The sequence below is a fragment of the Aptenodytes patagonicus genome, chromosome 22 (genome assembly GCF_965638725.1).
Source record: "Aptenodytes patagonicus chromosome 22, bAptPat1.pri.cur, whole genome shotgun sequence".
In the NCBI taxonomy this organism is placed as follows: domain Eukaryota; kingdom Metazoa; phylum Chordata; class Aves; order Sphenisciformes; family Spheniscidae; genus Aptenodytes; species Aptenodytes patagonicus.
In genome coordinates this window covers 6274637-6302118 of record NC_134970.1, presented here as the reverse complement: position 1 = coordinate 6302118, position 27482 = coordinate 6274637, and the positions used below count along the sequence as shown (strand labels likewise).

At 44.3% G+C, this 27482-nt stretch overlaps 2 protein-coding genes across 7 annotated transcripts in view; one reads left to right on the top strand and one right to left on the bottom strand.

Moving 5' to 3' along the window:
• Window positions 1–10755, bottom strand: part of CEPT1 (choline/ethanolamine phosphotransferase 1) — a 31556-nt gene extending 20801 nt beyond the window's left edge. For 2 of the 4 annotated variants that reach the window (XM_076358227.1, XM_076358229.1), the window contains exons 1-4: window positions 10700–10755; window positions 8592–8993; window positions 4722–4869; window positions 3580–3721 (exon numbers count right to left, since the gene is read on the bottom strand). In XM_076358227.1, coding sequence (XP_076214342.1) covers window positions 3580–3721; window positions 4722–4869; window positions 8592–8987 — 686 coding nt within the window. In that variant the 5' untranslated portion in view covers window positions 8988–8993; window positions 10700–10755. Of the gene's footprint in view, window positions 1–3579; window positions 3722–4721; window positions 4870–8591; window positions 8994–9955; window positions 10045–10187; window positions 10209–10699 lie in introns of those variants that run through there. The other 2 variants (XM_076358231.1, XM_076358230.1) reach the window with 2 other exon arrangements.
• Window positions 10410–26514, top strand: DRAM2 (DNA damage regulated autophagy modulator 2). Of its 3 annotated transcripts, none has more exons than XM_076358233.1 (9): window positions 10410–10758; window positions 14337–14432; window positions 16873–17030; window positions 17750–17817; window positions 18376–18515; window positions 21044–21221; window positions 24588–24670; window positions 25657–25749; window positions 26167–26514. In XM_076358233.1, the coding sequence occupies exons 3-9, from the start codon at window positions 16900–16902 to the stop codon at window positions 26272–26274; spliced, it is 801 nt and encodes a 266-aa protein (XP_076214348.1). In that variant the 5' UTR covers window positions 10410–10758; window positions 14337–14432; window positions 16873–16899; the 3' UTR covers window positions 26275–26514. The 3 variants fall into 3 exon arrangements, with proteins under 3 accessions (XP_076214348.1, XP_076214347.1, XP_076214349.1); XM_076358232.1 differs by lacking the exon at window positions 10410–10758 and adding an exon at window positions 10808–10854; XM_076358234.1 differs by lacking the exons at window positions 10410–10758; window positions 25657–25749 and adding an exon at window positions 10808–10854.
• Window positions 26515–27482: the final 968 nt, after the last annotated feature.

The following is a 27482-nucleotide window of genomic DNA, read 5'->3' as shown; positions in this document are numbered from 1 at the left end:
GATGAGTGCCCACTGGGTTTTTAAAATATGACTTAGCACTTGCCTCCAGTCCAGCACGGCCAAGCATACAAGGACTTTACCTCTGCAGTGCTGTGTCTCATGTCGCTTAAGACATCAGTCAAGTCGCAACATAGAACCCAGCTCAGATGTGACAGAGACTAAATAGCTCTAGTTTCACTTCTAGCTATCCTGGATTTGCGACAGCTCCTGCAGAGTCAAGACTGTCTGTGTACTGACCTTGTAAGGTTAGATACAGCACTGAACCTGCATAACACAGACATCCCCCAATATACTTCCTGCAGCAGAACAGTGAGCAGGTGCAGTATTGAATCCAAGTGGATTAAGTCTGGATCTGGAAGAACCAGAGCTTGTTATCACAACTGGGCTCCAGCTAATGGCAGGCAGATTCCCTTCAGGGTTTGTGCACCATACTCACTAATGATTCCAGTTTCTGCACCGTGTTCCTAAAATACCAGATCTGCTTCCACATGGACATGTGGAAGTCCATTCGGGCTTGCCAGTTTGATTTTTGTGATATGAAGAAAATGCACTTTTTCCAAGCCAGACATGCCCGAGCTATGGTACAGCTGTACCCATACAAGACTAAGCCTGAAACAAAGCTCGTTGTGTATTGCAGCACTGTTAAGTCCACAATCCAGATAAACCAGTTACTGTGCTGAAAAACAGAACAGGAGGACAAAGTATTTGGACTGCTTTAATATTGAATGTTTTCCTGCAATTCAGAATCACCTTTTTGTTTCTTCAGATGTGCAGTATATTCCTGCTCTTTCACGACCCCATTCCCAGGTCGGGTGTTTGTTCTTAAACAAAACTTCTGCATATGACTATCCATGCTGTTCCCTGCTGCCTTCGCACTGTTGATTTTACTTATAGTGACTTTTACTGTAGCCAACCCAGCTTGCTTTGAGACACTTCCTGCTTCCTCACGGGGAATTTTTAAGCAATACTGACCTCTAGCTATTTTTTTGAGCTATTTAACCAGCTCAAGTTGCTTTTTGGAGAGTCTGCATCAGCTGCCAAGATCCAATAAAGTTATATTATCATTTAAAGATGGAGACAGATCACAGGACCTTACTGTCTCAACTGATGATTCTACAGTCCTAGAGTACTGCAGGGCAGCTCCCCACAGTTGTCAGTGGGAAGAAAAAAAACCAGCACAGCTGATGTATTCAGTAATTGGGCACAATTAAACTAATAGTTTTCCCACTCCACCTGCAATACTCCATAGGAATTTAGCAGAAACAGTCTCATTTCCTCCTCCCTCAGGGTGAACACTCCTGCTCTGCAGATAGTCTGACACAAAGTGCACTCTGCACAGTGAATCGTCAAGGCTGGTACAGTGACAGCACATACAAACTAGACATTCTGTTCTGCAAGCATACATTTAATTTGACACACTAATTTATCTTTTTTTTTAAGACAACAGACTTCTTCAGCAAGCAAAGTTGATTATACATTTAACTGTTCAAGTCTGAGCTGTGTGGAAGGAGTAAGATATTAATCTTGCCCTTTAGCGGTCTGCTTTTCTCTGAGCCGTTTCCAATTTTCTTATTGAGTTGATCTCTAATGAAATACAATTTCTGGACACAATCTCATCACAGAAATACAATAAGTGATAACCAACTGCGTGCTCTTTCCTGCTTCTTTGGAATGGAAGGCAAGTTAGAAATGCCGTCACGTTTCTAAAACATCACTGCTGTTCACAGCCCCCTCAGAGTATTTTTGACAGAGTTACTACATAGGATACACCGACAGGAAGAAGCTACTGTGCACTAAGACCTTTTCAGCTCCTTTCAACAGCTGTCTCCAATTCCACTTATTCAGGAGTAAGAATACCTAAGCCTGTGTACTCCAGTGAATCCGAAAGGGTAGAAAAAATACAGACTTCTTTTCAGTTTTATGATTGGTGAAATGAAAGCTTCAGAAAAAACTAGTAGCAAACAGTGAAAATCAATTAACTGCATAAATAACCTCAGAGTTTTTGCCACAGAAATGCATGTCAGCTTATGGCAGTCTATTAACCTTATGACACGGGGCAAATGAAGAAACAAATGTGTTTACCATACAGTGCTGTCCATTATCTAAAATAACGATACACACATTTATGTGCTTATTGCCTTCTCTAAATTAGCTACATATTGATGGATCATCAAATTCCCATAATGTAAGGCCATGCAGAACAATAGCATCTGCTGCAAAATACTGTCTCCAAAATATAAAGACTCCTCACAAAAGCAAAAAGCAAAAGTTGCAGTGAAAACCAGGCATAATGTACACATTTGTCTGGAGCACAAAAGCAAACTGGGTGGTTTTGATACTTGCATCTGTAAAGTCAAGCACATGCCAAGGTTGGGGTTTTTTGTGTTCTTTGATCGGTAACAGGAAGACTTTAATTATCAGGGCCCTGTAAAGTTCAAAGGGAGCTAAAAGCATTCAGTATTGAGACCTTCGGTACAGCATGAAAGTTAGAAACCTAAAACAGTACAAGATTTGAGCCAGATGTCTTACTCGAAAAATTTAAGTATCAGAGAATTGACTGAAACTATTCTACCTGCTTTGGTGTAGTCAGGATTAGAATAGGGGTCTAGATTTTCTTTTTTCCTTCCTCCAATGGAACAGTTTTCAATGTCTAACATCTTACATTTTTCAGCAGAAACATAGAAGTTTCTCAAGAGAATCTGCATTAGTATTCTGCCAGTAAGAGCTGTTATAGACAAGAGGTCCATAATTGTACTGTTTTAGCAGTATCTGGGTATCCATAGGTCAATAGCAATAGATTATAATAAACAAACAGTGCGTGTTGTAGCATTGTTTCAAGATCCCATACAAACTAAGGGCAAATTTCAGAGGTTTCCAGGTGCAAAATCATTCTGCAGTGTATTTACTTGAAATATATTTGTTACATGTATGAATGCAAACATAGAATAAACATACATTTCCACATTAAGGCTAGCGAATCCCACAGCTCACGAAGTCCTTGTGTTCTGTTTCCCTACCTACCCTCACCCACTAGTAAACAGGACTTTAGCTGTTGACTTTCTTGGCATTGCAATTTTGGTCCCATTATCAACAGAACCACGGTCTACACTAAGAGGGATTCAGAACTTTAAACTGTAGGCACAATGTCAATGAATACACTGTATTTTAAGAGTTATGCTTAATAGTAAAGGTTAACTATATATCATCACAAGTCAAGCAAGATCAAGAGATAGGTAGTTAACCGAATACTAAAGCCAGACTGCCACCATCTGACAAAAGCATTCCATTCTCAGGGATGAAACACCAGGTACTTTCCCTTATTCATTTAGGTTTAAATCACATCAGAAGCTCCTAATTAACTAATATGACAAAAGGATATTTTACCACTCCTAGAACTAGCCAAGTAACAGTCAGTATTAATTGCAGATCCAATAGGTAATAGCTGCCACAAGCTCTAAGTGTGTATATATGAATATAAACAATTTACTACCGCTCTAAGTACCTGAACTACAATCACAAAGTGCAACTAGACAGGAAAGCAGCCTAACTTTCAGCTTTATTTTCAGCCAAGGTACTTACATGCCAAAGCGCAATGTTCCAGAGACGTATGTCTGCCAATGCGCGCAGTAAAACATGAATGTTCCAGCAAAACAACAAAAGAACATCCAGTCAGGGTTCGTTCCCAGCTGCACAGCAATACAAGTTCCCAAAACCACAAAGACTGCAGAAGAAAATCAGTCACATAGTAAAAAGATAAAGTGTGTGTGTAAAGATCCTTACCAGAAACAAATCTAACAAAAGGACCCAGAGAAGGAGAGACAGTGTGAAGGTATCCTGATGTGTTTTATTTCACAGACATAAGAGATTAACATTTAAAAAAGAGTACAGACTGTAAAATGTATATTTAAATTCATATCAGTTACCAGAAGTCCTCAATATTGAGGGTTTCTTAGTCTCCTACATTTTTATTGAACTTAATGGGATTAGACATCAAGGGACTCGAGTGATTTATGCAATTGCAGCCTATGGCCAGAGTTCTGGGGTTTTCTCATGTATCCAAGACTTGCTGGACCTATTTCCCCCCCCCCCTTTTCTTAATTTTCATTATGCCATTAAGAAAATCCAAGGTCTGTCATTCAAGATCCATGCTTCCCCCTCCCCCCTTTAAATACACAACTTTGATAAAGCATTCATAAAAATTTAAAGCATAAGAGCTTTAGAATTTAAGTAACCAAAAGCATCTGATCATTCTTTTGCAATGGGGTTAAACTTCAGGCTGGCTCAACAAACTCTACCTACCTAGAAAGGAACTGATCTTGCTGATTCTAACCTTAAACTCAGACTTCTACCATCCCATTGTTCAGGCTTCATACCTGTCTTGCAATTGCTCTATATAGATTCGATCTAAAATAATATAGAAGAGCATTTTGACAACTACTTACAGAAATTTTTTTAGAACCAAGACTCTGATAAAGCATACACAGAAGAACTGCTGGCTCAGACTGAATTAGTCACATGCTTAATTTTTTTTTCAGTGTAATACAAGAGAAGATTTTCAGTTGATCAAGAGTACTGTCTACGGAAAGAAGGTTGACTGAAAAGCTATACATTCAACAATATCAGTTGTCGTCTTCTTCAGTAAAGAAGCACTTTTCTGTATTCCAGATTTGATCCCTGAAATAGTCATTTAATCCTCATACTTCAATTAAAAATGACAATACCTGTGGAAAGTGAATCACAGCCATGATCAAAAAGTTCTCCTAATGGAGTACTGCTATTTGTCCTTCTTGCTTGTTTTCCATCTATAGCATCCAGAGACTGGTAGATGAAAAGGCCACACGCACAAGCAATGTATGCCCAGGGAGGTGCCTAAGAAAGAAAGTCAATGAGAGTAAAAGATTTTTTTTAAACCTTAAAAAAAAAAGCCTGAAGTTGAACTATCTTACACTCTCATACAGTAGTTTCATCTGCACACACTTCCACATCACATTCGTGGCCCTTTCAGTAGCTGGTCCTTGCAGGGACAGGCAGAGAGGGTTACGACATGTGAAATGTAAATAAAACAGTGACAAGAACTACTAGCTTAGATTAATAGGTATAGCACATTTTCTAAAGCAGCAAGCTGCACTGTACATCTGAAAAAAATTATAGTACTCCATCTGCAAAGTGGTGTGCAATTAAGCTCTTCTCTTACTTCTCTTTCCTGTAGGGGTACGTGTAAGTTGCCTGAGTGATTTAGAAACTGGAAGACTTTCTTAGCCCCCAAAACGTGCAACTGCGTCACAAACACTGAGCTCATCTTCACAAGACCTCAATGAGGTGTCACGTACTAAAACACTGCCAAGCACAGGGTATTACCAGGCCACAGTGGCATTTGAGCACTGTGCCACTGCAAAGGGCTCAAACTTTCAGAGTTCAAGTTTAGCTGTTACGTTTTCTGAGATCTGTAAAGCTTCAGTGCTCTGCAGTACAGCACCTCCACCACCGTTTGTTCTATTACCAGGTAACAGCAGCTTTGCCCCACCTATGTTAATAATCCTTAATATTCACATCCTATATAGCAATTTATTTCTACAGAAATACAAATGATACCAAATCCCTGCTAGACCAAAGACTACAATTCAAGCTTTTTTCAGTATTTGAAGCATAAGCCATTATTACTACAAAAGCCAAAGGGTTGCCATTAGTTTGTCTCAGTTTACACATCCATAAAACAGATATTATTGGTTATTTTGCAATCTTTGCATTTGACTCACTTTATAGAAGTGAGCATTTATGAGCAGCTCTATTTTACAGACCACCCCAATAAAGCCCAAATACAGCTAAGTAGCTTAATCAAGCTGACTTGCCTCTCATAAAGCTCTGGAGTCCAGCTTCTTTTGGTCTACCCAACCATGACTCATTTGTAGCACATCAACTTAAATATAGTCTTTCTACAGCTTGCATTGTTCCTGCTACTGCATTTTACTAAAACAGTTCATTCTGCCTCAAAAGCTGGCACCATGCTCTGCTTTTAGCTGTGTATCTATACAAACCATGACAAGAAGAGAGGTAAGGGGGAAGCATGTCACCCAAAAGCAGAGGATCACATTTAGACAAGTTTGTGATGCTACAGAATTCCATCCCATGATGATATTTCTATTTCTTATGGACAGATTTTATACACAAGGTTTAAGTTATCTTTCAGTATCGTGCAATTTTTCCTCTATAAACTTTAAAAAAAAAAAAATCAGACTGCTGGCTCCTCTTCTTTCTTAAATGCTACTTTCATTACCAGTGTAAGTGTTTCCACTTAGGTATTATTCGTATTTGCATAAGATTTCACAGCTCGCTCTCTTATCCAACTTTTTTTTTTTTAAAAAACAAAGATTCAGGTACCATTCCGTTGCTCAGCGCATTGCTAGCTGGGGTCTCCCCAACTAAGCAGGCAGTAGAACTATCGGTATCTCATTTTCATTTGGCTACCATTGAAGCTGTAAACGATAGCTACATCCCCGTGGCTACACCTTTCATCAACAGGAAGAGACAAGTCGCTTTTGAAAAAAGCGGAACTAAGACTGAGCTACGAGGAAGAGAAAATGTACATCTGAAAGCAATAGTGCTTTTGGGGAAAAAAAAAAATCTGTTTCTGGAATTTCAAAGCCCCATTTTCTTCCCCAGACAGCTACTTGACACTTAAAAATCACAAGCTTACAGTTCCATTACCGAGATGGCATCCTCCTTGTCGTGCCAGCACACGGGGCTGCAGTGCCATATGGCAAACGAGATCAGGCTGAAAGCTACCTCAGCAGAGAGTTATTTTTCATCTAAAGCGAGAAGACAATCTCATTTACTTAGCACAAAGTAACTCTCAAACTGTTAAACACAAAACAGTGTTTTAATACAGCAGACTACAGCTAACGCTATGACTTTCTGACACTGAGCGTAGCTTAGTGCGTACTTCAGTTTAATTACCAACCAAAATACAACTGTTCTCTAAATTTTAAATTATGCTCTGGTTCAGTGGCCTATACTAGCTGCTAAGTTCCTGAAACACAGAGAGGTTGAAGTCACTCTATCAAACTGGATTTCAGAGTCTCAGCCCCCACGTAATACTGCTATGGGAGCAAGCGGCAAGTTAAAACCAAGTCATACAACGCCATAGTCTGAAAAAGGAAGGAGCTGCTCTAAGTATTCACTGCTCAAACTTAATATTCACTTTTTCTCTTACACCTGCCAAATTCCACAAGTTATTGTGAAACCATCTATTTCAACAGATCTCTAAAGGAGGCAAACGTCCCTTTCCTATGTCATATGTGGAACAGGGATGAACAACATTGAATGTGCCAACCTACATGCGGTTTTTTAAAGTCTGGATAAAAACAAACTGATGCCATTTGACTACAAAGCATTCTCCCAACCTCAGTTGGGAGACTTGGTTACGAAGGAGTTCAGATATTTTAAAAGCTAGAACTCGTGAGACATTCTCCAGCTATTTGATATGTAATATACTTTCTGTACCAAATGATTCCCTTTTTCAGTGCTTATAGATACGAGCAGCTTTTAAGATTCAACATTCAAGCAACAAAACTTTTCCAGTGCACAAAAATGAAAGTCTTCAAGTGCCTTACAAGGTAACTCTAGTGAGAGACAAAAGTCTTTGAAACTAGTAACTTGAAATGCCTTGTAAAGACTTTGGTACCCCTGAAACCAGGGATTACAGGAAGTTAAGACAGTTCTCCTGAGGACGGGTCAGGAGTTTTTAGTGCATTCAGAACAAAGAATAGAACTACTGACTTTTATCCAGCCTTCTCACAGCACAGACTACGCAGGCAGCACGCTGCTCAAGAAGACAACTTTGTGTTCCCACAGCTCATCACACACTGTACCCAAGGTCCTGATCTGAGCGGCCTGGTAATACGAACTGCCAGGGCCCACAGGGCATGAACACAGGTGTTCCTTTATTTTAGTAAGCTGGGTTTAGTCACACCAGCCACGGAGGCAACAGCCAGCCTTGATCTCCCAAGCTGCGCCACTTTGGAGCTCAGTCCCTTGTCTGAGCTAGAGTTCCTTGCCGTGTTGCAACTCTAGCTGGGCTCGCAGGCAGTCTCAGCTCACTGCCAATCGAGTCACCTTGCACTTCTTGTTGTGTGGTAACTCTAGATCAGAAAGCTGAAGGTGACTAACCCAGTCACAAGCAGAGAAAGTAAACAGGCAAAAACCCCACATGCCATGCAAACAAGACAGCTGCAAATCCATTTCTTAGTTGTCTGCAGATGAACTCAAGCCTTGTGGGGCTGCAGCCTTCATGCAGCAGGTCCTTCGCAGCTGTTACCGGAACAGCTATTTTGGTTCTAGACCCCATTTCATACGTGCACATTGGCCAGAGAAACCGCTGTTTCACTCAGCAAGCAGCGTGCTAACCCCAGAATCCGTACGTGCTCTTTTTGCATGCAAGCACTCAACAGAGGCACAAACTTTTTATAGAGATTAGCCTAAATGTACGAGAACTGCGGGCTGATCAACGAGAAACAGTTCTCCACAAAGCCACCAGAAAGCTGTGCCAGATCACAGTAACTATGAACAAAGATTGTCAGAGGTCCATAACTTACCTGTTCTGTAGCTGTTGGGCAGTAACATACTAATAGCAGAGTTGTAAATATATTTATTAGCAGTCCAACAATGGTGATCAGATTTGGGGCAATCCAGGCTGGAACTCTTCCAACTAACCATTCCCAGTAACCTTGCATTAGGGGTTCAAGCAGGGATCGTCCAGCACTCTGATATTTGTGTTCTTCTAACCGTTTCAGCTGGTGCTTTGACAAGGGAGGTGTAGGCAACTGAACTAGTTTGCTTAACACGCATCCAGCAGCGGGACCATGACCGCAGCCTGCGGGGGATTCCAGGTGCGACTCCCCACATCGCCTCTTTATGTTTCGATGCCCACTCATGGATTGGGCGGCCTCAGAATTTTTATTTGGCAGGTAGCAGCTGTTACGGCGAATCATAAGATCCTGCAACATAAAGGGTTGAGAAATACTGAAGGTGAAGAGCACAAATGAGATTTTAAGATATCAAAAGCTTCTAGGCGCTGCTCTAAGGAGCATTTCATTTGCCACCAGCAAACCAAGAAGATTTTATAAGAGTTCTCCCTTAGAAAAGAAAGATATTTGGACAATTGCTGAGGGAAAGACAGGAAAAAAATGTTCTTAATGCAGCTATAAAATGGTGAGTTGCACTTCTTTACTTTCCTTGCCGCTTACTGAAGCAAATATCCTGCAGCCACCAGCCTGAATTTCATCAGCAGTAGAAACTTACACCACTGACTTACGTTACGGATTAAGGCACAGTCTGTCCCCTTGCATCTCTCTCATAGGAGAGCTAGCTGTATGTAACAGACGTACACCACTTTAGCTTATCAATTCACGGCACTAGCGATTTCTCTGTATTTACAGTGGTTTTAGTTTAACTGGTTTGAAGAAGCTTTGCCTCTCTGGTGAAGCTGAACAACCACCTGAAGGCAGTTATAAGCATTTTTTTCAGACCCCTGTTCCTTATTTCAGTGTTGCTGTGGCTTTTTTCTTCTTCAAATTTAACCCAGTTCAGGTGAAAGCTCCTTGTCTATTCAACTTTTAAGATATGCAATAAACATGCAGGAGCTAGGGAGCTTTAGCTGGTCAAAGACAGCCTACAGACACCAGCTGTGAGAAGAAAACACAGGGTCAGGAACAGCATTTCCAGTGCAAACAAGGACCCTCACAATGTTCCATCTCCCTTGAAGGCAGGTGACCAGACACACATAACTCTCCACACAAACTAGAGGGAAAGCAGTACAGAAAGGAGACTAAAAAGAAAAGTTTGCTATTTATCTACAAGAGCCAACCAGAAAAAAAAAAAATAGTTGTGAAGTCTAGCAGAATGAAGCTAGAGAGGGGAAGATGACAGCTATCTCTAAAGCCATCAGCAATGCACATACCAGATAGGGAAAAAACCCTATGTAAATCAAAGGTCAACACTGGCATAAGTGCTCCCATTTCCACTCTCCACAGCTTAATTTAGGCAATTTCCAGCAGTGAAAAGCCAACCTCAGAAAGCCCTGTCAGTGGGAGGAGAGAAGAAAACAAGCAAACAGGGCCTTGCTTATGCAGGAACTTGATAAGTTTGGGAGCAGGCAGACATTCCTTTATCAGGAAATCAGACTTAGTCACCTAGGAGGTCCCTGCGGGTGTTGTCCTGGATGACCAGAAAAATTAGCTCCAATGCAGAAAACTGTACGCTTTTCCTCTCTTCCTGAAGGGTTGCTCCCCCCGAGGAGAGAAAACAACCAAAGACCGCCTCGTCCTCCAAAACAAACAACCCCGCACTGCCCGCCTTCCGCAGGACTTTCACCCGGGCCTGGCTGCTCACCGGCAAACACCCAGGGGAGAGGAGGGAGGACAAAGGCACCTCTCGGCCCGACCAACCGCTTCGCCCCCAGCCCGAAGGAGGCAGCCCCCCAGGGCGGCCAGGACCCACCCGGGCTGGGCGGGGGGTACCCCAGCCCCCGGCCCAGCCCGCAGCAGCACAGGCCCAGGCCCGACCCCGAGGACCTGCCCCCTCACCCAGACGGCGTCCCCCTCCCCCAGGGACCCCGTCCCACCCGGGGAGAGCGCGCAGAGCCGGGCGGGCAGACCCCGTCCCCTCACCTCCCACCCGCCACCGAGGAAAACCCGGCATTTACCTCAGTCTTCCCGCACCGGGCGACGCTTTTACGCCGCTTTTGCGACGGCCGGAAAGGAGGTGGGCGGCGGCAGCGGCGGGCGCCGGGGGCGGGGCGGGGCGGGGCGGGGCGGGGCGGGACGAGGCCGCCGCGGGGACGGCGCGGGAGCGGCTGAGGTAAATGAGGGGGGGGCGGGAGGGGACTCACCGTGCACAGCCTCCCCCCCGCCGTCCGCCCCTCCCGTGGCCTCTCCGGTTCTCCCCTCAGCCACCCTCCGGCCTCCCTTCGCCTCCCCGTCACCCCCTCAGTGACCCTCCGGTGTCCCGCGTCCTTCTCGGTGTCATCCCCGGCCTCCTCCTTCCTGACGCCCTGTCAACCCTGACCGCCCTCACCGCTGACCCCCTGCCGCGCCTAACGACCCGCCGGCCGCCCTGGGAGCCCCCAACGCCCTTAGAGACCCCCAGTTACCTCAGGTGTTCCCCCTCCCTGCCCTAACAAATCCCCCGCCACGCCGGTCACCCCCCCCCTCGTGCCCCCCTGTCAGCCCTAGTGACCCCCATCACTCTCCCTGCTCCTCCAGTCACCCCGACCACCATCCCCCGTGGCCCCTCGTCGCTCCCAGTGACCCCCCCCGCCTCAGGGACCCCATCGAACCCCTCTGTCCTCTCACCTCCCTGCGCCCAGGCCCCTTACCCCCCAGGGGTCCCCATTTCCCTCCCTCCATCTCCCCTTCCTTCCTGCCCAGCTGCTCTCCTAAACCTTCCCTCCATCCTGGTCCCTTTTCCCCTCTCTCTGACCACCCTGAGCTGTCCCCCACACACCGGGCGCCTCCAGTCCCTCTCCGTGACCTTGCGGTAGCATCAATTCCCCAGCCGTAACGTGGGAAGCTGTCTCCCATGCTCTGCTTCAAGTACTCGCGTATTTTTAGCTGCTTTTCTCTGGTTAGACAGGTTGGACTGACAGGTAGCATGCGTTCATCCTGGACACTGAGCTCCTCAGTCAGCTGTAGCGACAGGCCGGTATCGTGGTATGCCACATTTCTAAAACAGGCATTGGTACATCTTTATGTCACAGTATCTTGTGCCTGGCTCTGTTTCGTTTGGTGCTGTGCCATTCTGCTGCTTCCCCAGCTGGGTAACAGGGGCTTAGTGAGGGCATAAAGATCCTCGCCTCAACCCTCTCTCGCTGACCCCCATAGCTAAAAGATTGAATAGCAACCTTTTTGGGGTCTGTACCGAGAAAACACTCAAAATGAGTCATCCATCATTACCCTGCAGTGGAAACAACAAAGGTGACACATTTCCTACTTTCTTACTTACAGTCCTTTGAGGATTAGCAACCTTTAACCGTTGTTATCAGTTTGACCCTGACAATAAATTGCGCAAATGAACATGTTCAGTCCTTTCTGACTCATCCCCATCCAACCTTTGTGTTTACTTAGGAATGCACACGGCAAATTGCTTTGTCTTTCTTCCTTCAACACAGTGTCTGTTGGAGTATTTTGCTGGAGAGAAAAAGGAGTATCCCTTAGTACAGCTTTATCTCTGCCTGTCTTGCTGAGAGAGCAGGGAAGAGGCAGGTTGACAATCAGGGTATCAGCATTAATTTAGAAATTTCCCTTTTGCACACGTACTTTTTACCATCTTCTCAGCATTATCATTCTAGGTAATGTTAACTTTCTGCCGTTAATGGTCTTGGCCACCTTTCATTTCCATTTCTAGTTTCTATTCCGCATGCTCAAGCATGTGCAGAATGCTGCTGCACACTTCCTGCATTTAAAGAAAAACCTCAGAGATGGTTAAAATCTCCTTTGCTTTTGAAGTACTTCCTTGACTTGCTCTTGATGATGATTTGATAATGTCTATCGCAGAAAAGATCTGTGATACTCAATCTGGGGCTTAAAAACCCCCTTAGGACACGGAAGTGCCTACAGATCAGGATAAATGTTTAAGAAAATCATAGTTATGTTGAAAAGAGAGGCTAGCCATTGCCATTATGTAATCAGCTGGCAAAGGACCTTGTGAAAAAGCAAGGAGGTTGCGTGTGTTTTCTTCCACACAACAGGACAGGATGAGGTGTTAATAATAATTTATTTCAGGAGCTTCCAGCTGGCAAATTGCGAGGCAATTCCATCCTGCCTCCCAGTGATTTGAGGTGCCTCGTTATAAGCCTGTGCTTGCCCAGATGCTCCACGTTCAGAGCCCTGTGAGTTGGCAGCGTGCGTCTGCAGCAGTGCGAGGTTTGGACGGCCTCGAGTAGACGGTGCCATAAATATACACAGCGCTTTGCACGGAACAAAGCCTGTGTTTGGTATATACAGTCTGTCTCCATAATAGCATGAAAAAGGACTTGATTTCACTGGAAAAAAATTAAACAGGAAGGAAGACGAAGGGAGACGATAAGAATTATGAGGAGATCTTGACAGAGTTAAGAAAGAGAATTTAGTGGGGAAAAAATTTACAAAATGGTTTTAAGCATAAGGAGAGTTTGTCAGGGGTTTAGGTCTGTGAAAGTAAGAGGACCAGAGCTGCAGTTTTCTGACAGAGCCCAAACCAGCTCTCATCCCCGTGCTGTTGGGACGTACCAGCCTGCAGCTACATTCACAGTAAGAAGTCACGCCTCACCAGAGCTCTCAGGTTGCAACTGAAGCTACCGCACTGCTTTTTACACCTGACCACATGAAAACGATCATAAGTTGTGCCCGGGCCTTAGCTCTGGGCTAAGTGACAGCACAGGTTGCAGGGATGCCCAGTCTGGACTGACTGAGGGCTTCTCTGCAGCAGGGCTTGCTCTGGAGCAGACATTGCTTGTTGAGCTGCCTGCGTGGACACGTTTATTATGTAATAAGAGCAGTATCCAGGGGGGGAAATTTGGAATAGCTGTTCTGCTTTACTAACCTCGCCTTACTCCAGGTAAATTAATCTGCATACGGACGCAAATGCTCCCAACGGGTGGAGAACCTGCGTTGTCTGTGAGCCTTACCCCCGCGTAGCTTCAGTCCCGCTGCGCCCACATGGCAGGGGCACCCCAAAGCTGCGTCTGACCAGCACCCGAACATTGCAGGCATCTGTGCAAGCTTATGAATATCGCCAGCTAAGAGGAACGCAGCACAGTATCTCCTCTGACAACTTCTCCAGTGGCAGCTGCTCATGTGAAGAGCAGACAGGAGTTGTGGGATGTCTGATTAAATTCAGGTTGCTTCAGCACCTATCCTGCCACATATTTAGCGCGGCACCAGCATCACATTGGGATGCCCATCCACAATGAAACGGGAAGACTCCATGTTCTGTCCTCTTCCTTATGTGAAAGCAGTGATCGTAGGCACTGGTTTTAATGGCATTAAAAGTTGCATTCTTTTTTTTTTTTTGAAAGCTTCTCACTTCAAGTTAAATCTTTGCATAGACAAGTCCTATAAACCAAAAAGTCTTAAACAACACCTGTTTTTCTGTATTTCTACCATCCCACCATACACAAGCTTCACTCCTTAAACCACTTGGAACATAGGAAAAACATATTGTGTCAGGCCAACAGTCCATCTAATCCAATGTTCAGTCAGCAGCAATGACTAATAGAAGATGCTAAGAAGGAGAATAAATAATATAGAGTAAGAGGTATAGAAGTACCTCACATCTTGATTATTTTCCTTTATATCTCAAAGATTTAGAAAAAAAATGAAGCGAATGTGGAACTTCACCAGAAGGATGACTTTGGATTCCCCTTGAGGTGACATTTCTTTTGATGCCCTTGTTCTCAGGTATGTGGCATATTGTTTTGTTTGTTTGTTTTCAGACAAAAATCTATTAGCTCAGAAATAAAGCTAAGGCACTATTGTCATTTAAATGCTAAAGGAAAAGTAAAATCTAAGCATCAGACTGACTGCTTGAAGTTTTGAATTACATGCCCAGGCAAGTAACATCTGTAACAGAGAATGCCATGCAAATATGCATTTCTCTTGCAAATTCCCAATTTACTCCTACAAGAGATGGGATTGTGGAGTTATGTTCATTACTGGTTTTACTGCATTACAGTCTTAAAATGAATGTCAACATTAGAGGGTAAATGTTATACTTAGCTTAAAAATGAAAGCTTAAGGGTAAGAAAGCAAGCAACTTTAATTCTAGCACTCTATTCTTATTCGCTACATTTCCTGTTAGACACCTCCATCTGCTACCTGACATATTCCTTACAAGCAGCTGAACCTTTAATTCTGCGAGGATGTAATTGTACATTCTTTTCAAGGGTCATCAGTTGGAGTTGGCTTTTGTTAACCTCCCAGGAGAATGCCAGAGCTCATTTGTTCTCATCTGAAACACTAATATTCTAGGCTTAAAAGCAGCACAAACACAAGTCACCAGTTTCTGGTAAATGAGCAATTCTCATTATGCGTTGTTATGCATTATGTGATGAATCTATCAGCCTGGCTTTCCGCAAGCTCTCCTAGACATGTGTGCTGGCAAAGGTCAGCAAAAAGATATGACAAAGGTCTGCCTGTGACCGAATACCTGCTATGTGCAGTAAGTCCACGTCAGAAGAGCGCTGAGGTCTCCTAAGTGAGACGGAAAGGAGTTGATCAGCTCTGATCTATTGCAAGATTCACCCACTTTTGTTTCAACTTCTTTTTTCCTCCCATGAGACTTTCTAGTCTTGGTGCTTCCTATCTCTTTCTTCCTTTTCTCTTTCTCCTTTCTTCCAGTCTCTCACACTCTAGGCAATGCCCACCTCCTACAACCTCTCAGGGCTGCACTCCTTCCTATTTTGTCTCAATATTATTTTGCTTTTCTCACATACTGTTTGATCTTTGCCTGGATGCCCTTGGATCTGTATTCTTTATTATACAGTCTCCGGTTTCAACTATGCTTAAACACTTTCTGTACTCTCCTCACCAGTGTAAATGTAAGGGAATGCCATCAGTAAAATGGCATAAAACACAGAGACAAGTATAGCCTAGAGGAGAGAAGGCTCAGGTGGGATCTCACCAATGTGGGAGGCTCAGGTAGGATCTCGTCTCCCTACCTGAAGGGAGAGTGCAAAGAGAACGGAGCCAGGTTCTTTTCAGTGGTGCCCAGCACCAGAGGCAGTGGGCACACACTGATACACAGGAGGCTCTGTCTGAACATAAGAAAGCACTTTTTCACTGTGAGGGTGACTGAGCACTGGCACAGGTTGCCTAGAGAGGTGGTAGTATCCCCATCCTTGGGAGATATTCAAAAGCCGTCCTGCACAGCTGGCTCTGGGTGGCCCTGCTTGGGCAGGGGGTTGGACAAGATGACCTACAGAGGTCCCCTCCCACCTCGCCATTCTGGGATTCTGAAATCAGCTCTGCTTAACTTTGTATTTGAAGCCGACAGAAAATTACTTCCCTCTAGCAGCAAGAGTAGAGAGGAGTCACGGTTCTTTTTGCGTGAGCTCACCAGGGTGACAGGTTATTGCTCTTCAAGAGCTGGAGGTAGAGGCACAGATTTGCTGTCAGGCTGGGACTTAAGGAACCGGGTAGCATGAGCGCAGAGTTAGCCATTTCACTCCGCCGTAAATGGACCTTTCCCTCCCACCTGTAAAAACATGGTAGCTGCCGTACTGCCACCAGGAGAAAGCAGCCCTTGAGTTGGAAGGTTATGGCTGGTAGCACTCAGCTCTTGCTCACAGATATCCATGAGCTTATTTAAGTGATGCTTATAACAGATTTTGAGTCACACAGCATGACAGGTAGTAAATGAGTGCAGATATTAAAGTGATTTTAGGTCATTTTCTCCACGTCTGCCCAGTTGATTGTTAATGGAAGTCAGAGGCTCCACAACAGCCACTATCAGTTAAACTGTCACTACTGGGACATGTTCCCTGTCAGCCTCACTAATTCTAACATGGTGTTATGACACAAGGGTAAGAAGAAAATACAGTCAGTTATTCACAGTGACCTATTCAACCTTATTCTGGCAGCAACAAATGCTGAGACATAGTAAAGTGACACTACTGATTTCTTTTCTCATGATCTTCTAAGAGTTTCAGAATTAACATTTCCAGATGTTATTTCTGCTTATTTATGATTGCTTCTGTGCCGTGAAGTCAAATGTTCACTTTGGGTTTGCAGGACAGGACTGAAAGCAATATCAAATTGCTGTACTTGAAGCAGCTTGCTTCAAGAGAAAAGCAAAACCTCTGAGAAATCGTAGTAAAACTTTGTATTTGATTCCTCACAGTGTTCCGAGTTAGAAGTCAGCACTGAGATGTGGTGGTTTCAGCAAGGCCTCTCTTTCTTGCCTGTGGCTTTGGTTGTTTGGTCAGCTGCATCTTTTGTGTTTTCATACATTACTGCAATCGTCCTACACCACGTCGACCCTTTGGTGCCCTACATCAGGTCAGTAACGTTCATACAATTGCCCTGTTAACTGTACCGTAGTGTTGAATTGGCCTCTCACTCCTGTGAATTTTTCCCCAACTCCAAACTTTAAACAGCAGTTCTTACCTAGCTCCAGTTCTAAAGTTACTAGCTGTTTATAGTTATTTGTGTGTAACTCTATTTAAAGCTGTCTGATTTTGTGCAGAAGTCTAACCTTTGAGCTGTGGCTCTGTGAACGTATCCTTAAAATGATGATGAACAAGAAAGCCGGGGGTGCATCTCCGACTCTCTGTTCAGAGTAAAGCATCTTGCTGTCACCAGGTTTGGTTGCACCAGTAAATCCGTACTATAATCTATATTCCCAACTGCATTGCATCAAGGCTGTACATATGACCTTAGTTTTGGTCTTTCAGTTTTCCAGGTTCTCCATTTTTCCAGTTTTAATACTCTTTATTCACCTTTTATGGACTCAAGATCAATATAAAAGGAATAGTTATACCAAGTATGTTCATTCCTTATTCTAAGGATAGCACGTCTTTACCATGCTTATTTCTACAGCTCTAAAACTAGCACAGTAGAGTTTGAGTAATGAAAAATTAATTGAAAAATACCTGGAAGGGTTTTTTTTCTTTACAAACCTGTTTCTTATGGTTCCTTTGTAGGCTGAAATAAGTACAGTTGTGTTGCAAGTATTTTTAGTATAGATAGGTAAGTATCACTCCATTTATCTCTTCCAGTGATACAGGGACAATACCACCTGAAAGATGCTTATTTGGGATCATGTTAAATATTTCGGCTTTCTTGGGTGAGTATAGAAAGCTGTCCTTGGCGAACTGCGGGCAGTTCTGGAATGCACACAGTTTTAAACAATTTAATTTCCTTATTCAGATCATTAGCCCATAATTCTCAGTCAAAAACTGAATTCTAAGCAATCAATCTTAATTCTCTTAAGCAATTCAGAGGACAGTGTATGCCAGGGATGTTATCCACAAAGCCAGCATGACAGTTGCAGATTCCAGAAGGCCAAAAATGTGTTCAAGAAAACCCAACAGACTAGTAAAAGAAATAGAAATGCAAATTCAAGGCAGTCACCTTACTTGTGCTGCAATTATGGAGAGGGGGAAAAACAACCTAGTGTGTCTTTCAAATGAAAGAGATCAGAAAAATCTAGTAAATTGACTTGTTTACCATTATATTCTTTCAGTTTTGGCTTCCAGATTCTCAGCTTTCCTATTTCAGTGTACCATAAGACAGTTTTTGTGTTTTAAATAGTTGCCTCTGTCACTCAGCATCTTCCCAGTTAAACAAGGGCAGTCTACTCGTCAGCCGAAAATCTGACTGCATTTGGTTTCTTCCTTAACAGGTATGGCTACTATGTATGTCCGTTACAAACAAGTTTACGCTCTGAATCCAGAAAAATCCAAGATCATCAAGCTTAATAAGGTTGGCCTTACACTAGGATTGATGAGCTGTTTTGGACTTTGCATTATTGCAAATTTCCAGGTTCGTGCTTTGCTTGCAATGTTCTGAAGCTGTCCAGAGTTGTGCGTTTGTTTGTTTACTGAGATATCTGATAAAATGGAGATTTTACTGAAAGCAAAACTTTTTGGGGCAAACCTGTTTTTTTGTCAAATTCCCTACAGAAAACTGTTAAAAATTTAAGGTTTTATAATTTCTTACTTATTTCTTATTTGCTTTATCCACTGGGACTTGCGAGCAGCTATTCATGAAATTTCAAAACGTTAAACACCCCACAAGTTTTTCAGAATGCAAACTCATCTTGGATCTCCTTATAGGAGATTTGAAAGCCCTCGCTCCAGATTAAAAGACCACAACTATATTGTATTTTGACTCAGGAGAATCAGGTATTAAATGTTCAAAATTTGTTACAACTAGAAGTAAAGCCAACAAAAACACCCAACCCCACAAGAAGTCCAGCTCTGAAAAATCTGCCCTCTTGGGTATATTTTCCTTCAAACCTGCGCAATTCTTGAAAATACTACAATGTTAACCAGCTTTTGAATTTCTCCCTCCCAGTGTCGCTATTTTTTTTTCCTCCCCAATACTTCCCACCCCCTCAAAAAAATAATCATCTGATATTCTCACATATCACACCATCAGCAGGGCCACATTCTACATCGTTGGCTGTTACATGCAAGGCAGTTGTGCAGTTGCCAGCCTCATCATATTAATTACCTGCTGGATTTTTCAGGGGCCTGTAGTGGTCCCTTTAGCCACTAGAGGCTGCAGTGGCACCTCGGTCTCCTGCTGGATTAGGGGCAGGGAAAAGCAAAGAGGAAAAGCTCCTGGAAAGCTCCACCTTTTTCCCTTCTCCTTTTCCCCTAGCACAGCTCTCCAAGTGCTTCAGCAGCCCCTGTCTTAGAAAGCTCAGCACACTCATTTTGGGGTTTCTTTTTTTTTTTTTTGGAGGCCTCAATCTATTTACTTTTTTCTAGAGCCCTAGCTATACCCAGAGGTCACAGCCTCCCCTACCACACCCACCAAGCAAAAGCCTCCAGGCTGTGTTCAACTCCATGATTTCCCTCCACCACTGGCCAGGAGAGGGCATGTCTACTTTCTGTAGATTTCAAGATAATCAAAATCTAGAAGGTGCATGTTAATTTGTTAACTAGTTTGTGTAACATGTGCACTTGAGCAAGACAAAAATTGGAAGTGAGGTACCTGCATATTCAAGTGATGCTGAGGACTGGTTGAGGGCCACCCCAGAGGCAAAAGGAGCTAAAGCCCCCTGGAATCCACTAGTTACTGAAGACAACTGAAGTTTGAAAATACACGAAGATGAACAAAGGGGATATGGGAACAGCCATCCCACAGAGAGCTCCAGACAGCTCTCGCTGCTGGGAGTCAAAGCAATAGCACAGGGCTCATCCTCACGGGAGATTCAATTCGTGCTGTTCAGCCAGTACTATTGCTTTATTCTGGCTGTGGCTATTGACTTCCTCTCACACAGGGCAAAGATTTCTCTCTGATGACACCTCATCACTGAACAGCACATGATTTTGGAGCACACACCTTTGCAACTTGGTTATTCACTATTTAAATTCCCACCTCCGTTATACTGTGGATGCAGCACTTCAAGTTCATTTGTGCACATAAGGTGCACACGGAGATTGTGAGGAAAGGGTGACTCCAATTCCTGATCTTAACAGTTATTCAGTAAAATACACAGACAGTCTCATGCTTTAGGGCATAAAAGATCACCTGCACGACTGGAGTGCAGGGAGGCTGCCAGGCCTCGCGTTGCACAATGGGCAAGAAAGTCTTTGCGTACTGTGCTTAGCCAGGGATGAGAGGAAAGGACTGAACACAATGTGATTTTTCAGGGCGTAAATTTTAAGTTGGGTTGTTTTTCTTGGAATAACGTCTAGTTTTAATGATTTTCACTATTTGACAGTTGATTCTCCTATAGTGTTTTTTAAGTTAAGGAGTATTACTGCTTGATTCAACCTTGTTCTCTCTGAGTATTCAAAGATACTAATTTGACAAACAAGGCTTATTCAAACTAGAGTAATTCAGAGAAGCGCTAAACCTCGTTATTTCTAATCCCATTTGGGGTACTAGAACGGTGTCATGTTTATCCTGTGTTGCATTATATTTCATAGATGTACAGATTCCTGGGATAGAAATGCTCAGTGGATAGCCTGTTGTCACTCTCGTTACCTGCCCAGCTGCAGGGATTCCTTCATCCAGTGTCTGTACCACTGTCCGTTATGGCTAATGAGAACAGCTCTTATAATTCCTATAGTTAAGATATAGCTGTGACCTGTAACTTAGCCACAAGAACTTAACAAAAGCAGCAATACAGAGGGCTGGCAGGTGCTGGCTTCCCGCTAACTCTGTATGAGGGTTCCAAGAAAAATCTCCCAAGTACTAGCATGTTCCAGAACTGCTTAGCTTAGGATGTGAGAAGGTAATTGAGTGGGTGGAGTGCCAAAGGTTTACAGAAGAAAATTGTTCTCACAGTTTAAAATGAAACCAGGTTCTGTACAAGCAGTGCTTTCTTTCCCTAGAAATGTATCCTGTACTACATACACGTGGTTGGAGCCTGCCTGACATTTGGAGTAGGGGCCATTTATATGATGGTTCAGACCGTCCTGTCCTACCTGATGCAGCCAGAAGTTCACAGCAAAGACATCTTTTGGATCCGTCTGACCATGTTACTCTGGTGTTGCTCAAGCATTGTGAGCAGTATCCTTTTGCTGTGCAGCGTCACCGTAAAACGGAGCAGCCTTCACAAATGACAGTATTTGCATCTACATTAATTTAACCTACCAATGTGAAAGGCTGGGCCACAGGAGGCCTGTCATCTTTACACGTACAGCTTGTGTCCTGCCATCTGTTCATATTCTGTATTGCAACCTGGGAACTTTAGGAAGAAGGGAACCATCAGGTTAAGCCCACAAGTGAGTCACTGGATAATAAAAAAAGGTAAGAGGGATGGTTACCACCCTTTCTCCTCTCTTTCTGCACACCAGAGACTGAAAATGGCAAAATAAGAGTTTATCACAAAGAGGTCTGACTGTAGATTTTGACAGATGGGGAGAAAGGGAAGTGTACTTAAGAGATGGGGGGGGCTTAATGGGGGGGGAAAAGCCAGGTAAGAAATAAAAGTGTCTGTTCCTGGAGACAGGAATGCTGCAGCAAGTTTTATAGATGGATACAACTAAAAGAGAAGTACAGAATATAGCATAAGAGAAAACACTACTAACCTAACCATGCGCAGCGGTGCTGCACTGTGCCAGCTGGCTCCCAGAGCAGGTTTAAAGTGCTGGCATGTGTCAGAGACACAATTCTGGAGCACGTTGCCAAGGTTGAGTCAGAAGAGACATTTGACCTCTGATCTCCTCCCCTGCCCATCCTACAGTTCAAAAGACAAGACGCTTCTGACCAGCATTCCCTACAACCTTCCCTCGGCTCTGGAATCCATCATCTCTCTTAACTTTGAATTCTGAGTGCTGGAAGCAGCTGTGGGTTTTACAGAAATACAGGCAAACCCATCCAGAAGGAGAGGCTTTTTTCCTGTCCGGAGTCATTTAACAATCAGGAAATTGAACCACAGCAGTTGTTCTGCTCACCCCGATGGACCTAAACATTGTATTTTGAAAATTATGACTCAGTTTTGTGTCAAACAGGACTACAACACTAAAGCTTTCGAATTTACATTCCAAAGACATGAGTGCAAAAATCATCGCTTAAATGCTGTCCCTTCTGCAGCTGAATCAAGGCCACCAATTTAATCCCCACCAATTCCACTTATTTCCAGGCTGGCAGCCAAAACTGACACTAAACCATACGCCCCATTTCCCAGTGACGGAACATCTCGCTGAGCTCCCGTTCCTGCTACTGCAAGATTATATAATCTGTACTAGTCAGACGAGAAGCGGCAGTCGGGGCGCAGGCTAGTTGTCTATAAAGAAGCGAGAAGGACCCTTACCTGCTGAGGAGGCTTGACACGGAGCAAGGAAGTCATCTGTGAGACTTAAAGAATTGCAGTCCCTAGCAGAAATTGTTGGTGCTAGCAAAGAACAAGATTTTCAGCTTTGAACAGTTAGGAGCCAAATACAATTGGGGAAGACTAAAATGGAACACTATGAACTGCTGCAAGTTAAGAGCCTTCTACAGTTGCCAGAAAAACCCACAAGCCCAAAATCTATAGAGGTGTTTAAACCAGCGTGGTCTAACCAAAATTAGAGGGAAGTAAAGACAGCTGTGGAAATAATGATATATACATACATATGCATGGAAGGGGAAGAAAAGGGAAATTGTCAGAATATTTTCTAAATTAACAGTTCATAATGTAATAAGGGAAGGGCGATAACAGGCAGAAGTCTATGGCCATAGGTGAAATGGTTGTAACTGGTACTGGAGGACAGAAGGAAATCTCAGAATGCTCCTGATCCTCTGCTGGAGTGAAACAGCAGAATTGCCAACAGAGAAAGAGCAAAGCAGTTCATTACCCGCTCTGTAACGGGGGGAGGATGGGAGCCAGTTATTTTTGTATCACGATTAAATTCTTTCCATTGCAGTAGTAACTCAGGCAGGTAACTAACAGCTACTACAGCTGTACATTTTAATTAGCAGAGAGTTGGGTATCTTGCATTCAGAGCAGTAACCAGAGCTCCCTGGACCACTCACATCAATTTTTTATAAGCTTTAGAAGTCTGGATTTTCAAAGACATGTTTCTGTCAGTAAGTCCAGCCTTGTTCACCACCAAAATTAATCTTTCACATCAGGAGGCTCTTGATGTTTAATCTCATTAATGATTGCAGAAGTTAATATCCTAATCCTACGAAAATCAGGTCTTCTATAACTTAATGCTCCCAAGTTTCATTTATAAAGGCAGTAGCACTGATGTAGCATACCTTCCCGCTGTGAGATGTTGAAAAAGTGACATCTTGTTGTGGTTTAACCCGGCAGGCAGCTAAACACCACAGAGCCATTCGCTCACTCCCTCCTCCCCCAGAGGGATGGGGGAGAGAATTGGGGGGGGGGAAGTAAAATTTGTGGGTTGAGATAAAGACAGTTTAATAGGACAGAAAAGGAAGGGAAAATAATAATAATAATGATAAAAGAATATACAAAATAAGTGATGCACAATGCAGTTGCTCACCACCCGCTGACCGATGCCCAGCCAGCTCCCGAGCAGCGGCCACCCCTGCCCCTCGGGCAACTCCCCCCAGTTTACGTGCTGAGCTATGGAATAGCCCTGTGGCCAGTTTGGGTCGGCTGTCCTGGCTGTGCCCCCTCCCAGCTTCTTGCTGGCAGGGCATGAGGAGCTGGAAAGTCCTTGACTAGTGTAAGCACTGCTCAGCAACAACTGAAACATCGGTGTGTTATCAACATTGTTCTCATATGAAATCCAAAACACAGCACTATGCCAGCGACTAGGAAGAAAATTAACTCTATCCCAGCCGAAAGCAGGACACATCTCAATCACTCTAGAAATAACCCAGGTCTCTGATCAAATGAGGAATCACTGTCATGTGGGGTTTTTCCTTGGCTGCTGTACCAAAGCAGTTATAAAACCTTGAGTGAACTAAGAGGGAAACCAGGAAAGCCAATAATCCTCTCTGTTGCAAATGATCTAGTATGCCAACCTGTAACCCGCATATCAAGAATTCAAGGTGGTTGAGAAGTTGAAAAGCAATCAAAGAGGTCCAGGTGCTGTTAGCCTGGAAAATACCACTAAAAAAAAACAATTCAAAATGCTGTCAGTATTCCCATTGGATGATAGTTTAAGTGCTTTCATAAGGACGCTGTGTTTGATCAAGGAGGGATAACGATGCAGCATAGAGAGAACAAAGATAATTGATTTAGATTAGAATTAACCTTTTCATGTGACAGTAACTAGTCAGTTGGAACAACCTACAAGTTGAAGGGAATGATGTGAAGCGGTCCGCGTCACCGTTACTGTTCATTATGCTGAGGAGACCTTGTGGAAAACACGCAGAGATCTCCTTACAGCCTCAGCTTGACACAGTCCAGAGCCGAGTCTGAAATTTCCAAGCTGCTCATTCGTTGTCTTGGATCTTCCTTAACGTATTTCTTTACAGTGTTTGTTTCCTCAGTTGTCTTATACAGTGGCCTGTATGGAACAAATCTAGTGCAGAAGTTGCACTGGGACCCACAGGAAAACGTAAGTGACTGAGCAGAGAAAATAAACAGAGAACAAAACCCAGCTACATTATTTGCAGTGACAACTGCATCTGGGCACTTACTGCAGTTGTGTCCACGTACTGGGTCGGGAGAGCACAAATGAGCTTTACCAGTCGCGCCAGCATGCAGCTACTTGCTGAAGTACTGCTCTGAGCAAAACAGTTGCAGCTTCAAGCATTATTTTAAATTAATCTCACTCACGGGCAGTAATTGAACTGCGTCAACGAGATGTCAAACTACCAGCCCGTCTGGTCCGTGCTGGTCAGCGATTCCCAGTCACTGTTACACGGTAACTGTAAATAACGAAGCTCACGTGCCAGCTGGTTGCAGCGAGGCAGAGTCCCTGACTGCTGCCAGGTGGGTGTCTGGCGGAGTCAGGAGGAGAAAAAGGCCAAAGGATACAAGTGGTAGAGCTGCCACTGAAGTGGTAAGTGCTGGGCGTTGAGGGATCCCGAGTGGGACATAGAAAGGGCATGTAGGTCTTAAGAGCTCCGCCCATCTCCCTGGCCCTCCTCATCCTCGCCAGGCACTGCTGGAGGTAGTATTATGCAGGCTGGTTTTGAGGGCTATTCCCACCCCTCCCTTTATTTAAAGCATAAGGAGCCTCTCGGGATTCTGGTTACATCCAAGGGAGGGCCTTGAACCTCACTTTTGTAAAGAGGTTTTGCTGGTAGTCGTGCCAAGCTCTTGACTGAGCCTTCAGGTTTTGCAGGTGGATGCCGAATTCCCAGTGGGGGTCATCCCAGTTGTGTGGAGCAGGAGTTTTCGTGGTCATTCTCATTCTTCTGCTGAGTTCAACACTTCATTCTTAGAGACGCCAGATACGCTAAGAAATGCTGCTCTCCAAAGGGAATAGTTGTGGATGTGGGACGGCATATGTGCAAGCCATCTTTGTGCCATTGCAGCTTCAAGAGGAGCTTTTCACACCGATTTTTTTTTTTTCCCCCCCCCCTCACTCTTACACAGGGCTACACAGCTCACATCATCAGTACCGTCTCAGAGTGGTCGTTAGCATTCTCCTTCCTCAGCTTTTTCCTCACCTATATCCGTGACTTTCAGGTAAAATGAAGTTAACGTTAAGTGCTCTGCTTCGCCAAGCTCTAAATAGCCTGATGTGATGCAAGATGGGCTGCCTTACGTTATCAGTCATCAAGGCTGGAAGGCCTGTAGCATGATCAGCCTTAAGCAGTCCTCTCTTCCGCAGCGGGATCCACCCCTACTGTGTTAACACACAGACTCCAGCATCAGACTAGCTTTAACCAGCTTCACTCGCGAGATCTGTCACAGTCACGGGGGAAGTTTGCTCTAGGATTGCAAGGCAAATGATGGCGTCAGGCTAGGAGAACAGCTTGGGCATCAGGCTTACAGTTCTGGAGCCGTTCTGCATTTTGGTGTTTCATCCGACTACTGAAATTGTCCATGCCGAGACAGCGACTAGCCCGCTAACTTGAGTTTTCTTTCCTTTTTCCTGTGTAGAAAATTTCCCTGCGTGCAGTTGTCAGCTTGCACGGACAAACCCTTTATAACACACAGCAGGGCCTTGTGACTGAGGAGCAGACACTGCTGATAGCGGGGAGCATCTAATGAAGGTGAAGAGAACATGTTCTCAGCATAACTCAGGAATTTAAGAGCAATAACGGTTGATATTTCTAAGCATTTATTTTATATAAAAAAAATTTATGAAGTGATTGTATTGTACTTGACATAAAGGGCTTTGCTATTAACCCACACAGCAATGCAAATGTTATCAGTATTGTAAACAAGCCTGTAACATTTCTACACATGCCAATGTCATGAAAGAATTATTAAATGAAGGTTATTAAAGGGTTGTGTTGCCTCATCATTTCCACCACACCCAATTTTACCTCCCTCAGCCCTTGCCCTGCTCTCTCCAGTGTTCCTCAGGCCAAGTCCTTTTGGATGCGCGGAGCCCCCAGCCTAGAGCTGGGCTCCAGCCTCGTCCTTCCACACCTGCGGCTCCCTCGTTGGGGCAGCTGGGGCTGACCCATCACCTGCAAACTGTGGTCCTTTGGAAGGACCCCAGAGCCCCTCATCCTTTGAGTGACCCGTAAGGAAAGTCCTCTTTACACCACAACTTCCTCCAGAGGAGAGGAGACGGCCGGTAGCTTGACCGTCTCCCCTCTTGCTTGGAAGGGCAGCCGTGCATTTGCTGCTGGAGAGGAGTCACCCGGAGCAGCAGCAGGAACAGCGACCTGCACAGGCTGCCCTGGGGTCACTCTGCTCTAAAATTCCATCCTTCCCTCCCTCCCTCTTCCTGGCAGTTGTTTGAGCTGATGGACAGGTTCATCCAAGAGCCCACAGGCAGCGTCCCTGCTGCACAAACCTAGGAAGAGTCAGACTACGCAGCCCGTGTCCCGCTCGCTCAAGGGGGAAGCACTGACTCTTAAACGAGCACGGAGCAGAGCATGACACATGTCCTTGTAGCCTTGATGTCCCTAGTGCTCCCCCGAGACAGTCTCCAACCCAAGAGCCAGCCGCTCCTTCCTCTTGCTGCCCCCAAAAGCTGTCACATGGTGTTGCGTGCCAGGGGGTTTATACCGAGTGTTTTCACAGGGACAACCTCCCACACACGGTAGTCACGTCCAGACCAAGCCAGAAGCCTGAAAAATACACATTTGCTCTAGTTCTACCAAAGTACAGCAAAGCAAAGGGATATTTGATTACACACAGACCTACAGAATACATTACCAACAGCTGCCTTTGAGCCCTGTGTAGCAGGAATAGCTCAGCTTCCTTCCTAAATTATCGCTCATGTCTACAGCTACATAAGC

What these genes read in the sequence shown, in the direction of transcription:
- DRAM2 (XM_076358233.1), top strand. Translation starts at nt 16,900, where the DNA reads ATGTGGTGGTTTCAGCAAGGCCTCTCTTTCTTGCCTGTGGCTTTGGTT. An exon ending in AAATATTTCGGCTTTCTTGG is followed by an intron (nt 17,818 to 18,375) that starts GTGAGTATAGAA and finishes CTTCCTTAACAG; the next exon opens with GTATGGCTACTATGTATGTC. An exon ending in GCATTATTGCAAATTTCCAG is followed by an intron (nt 18,516 to 21,043) that starts GTTCGTGCTTTG and finishes TTCTTTCCCTAG; the next exon opens with AAATGTATCCTGTACTACAT.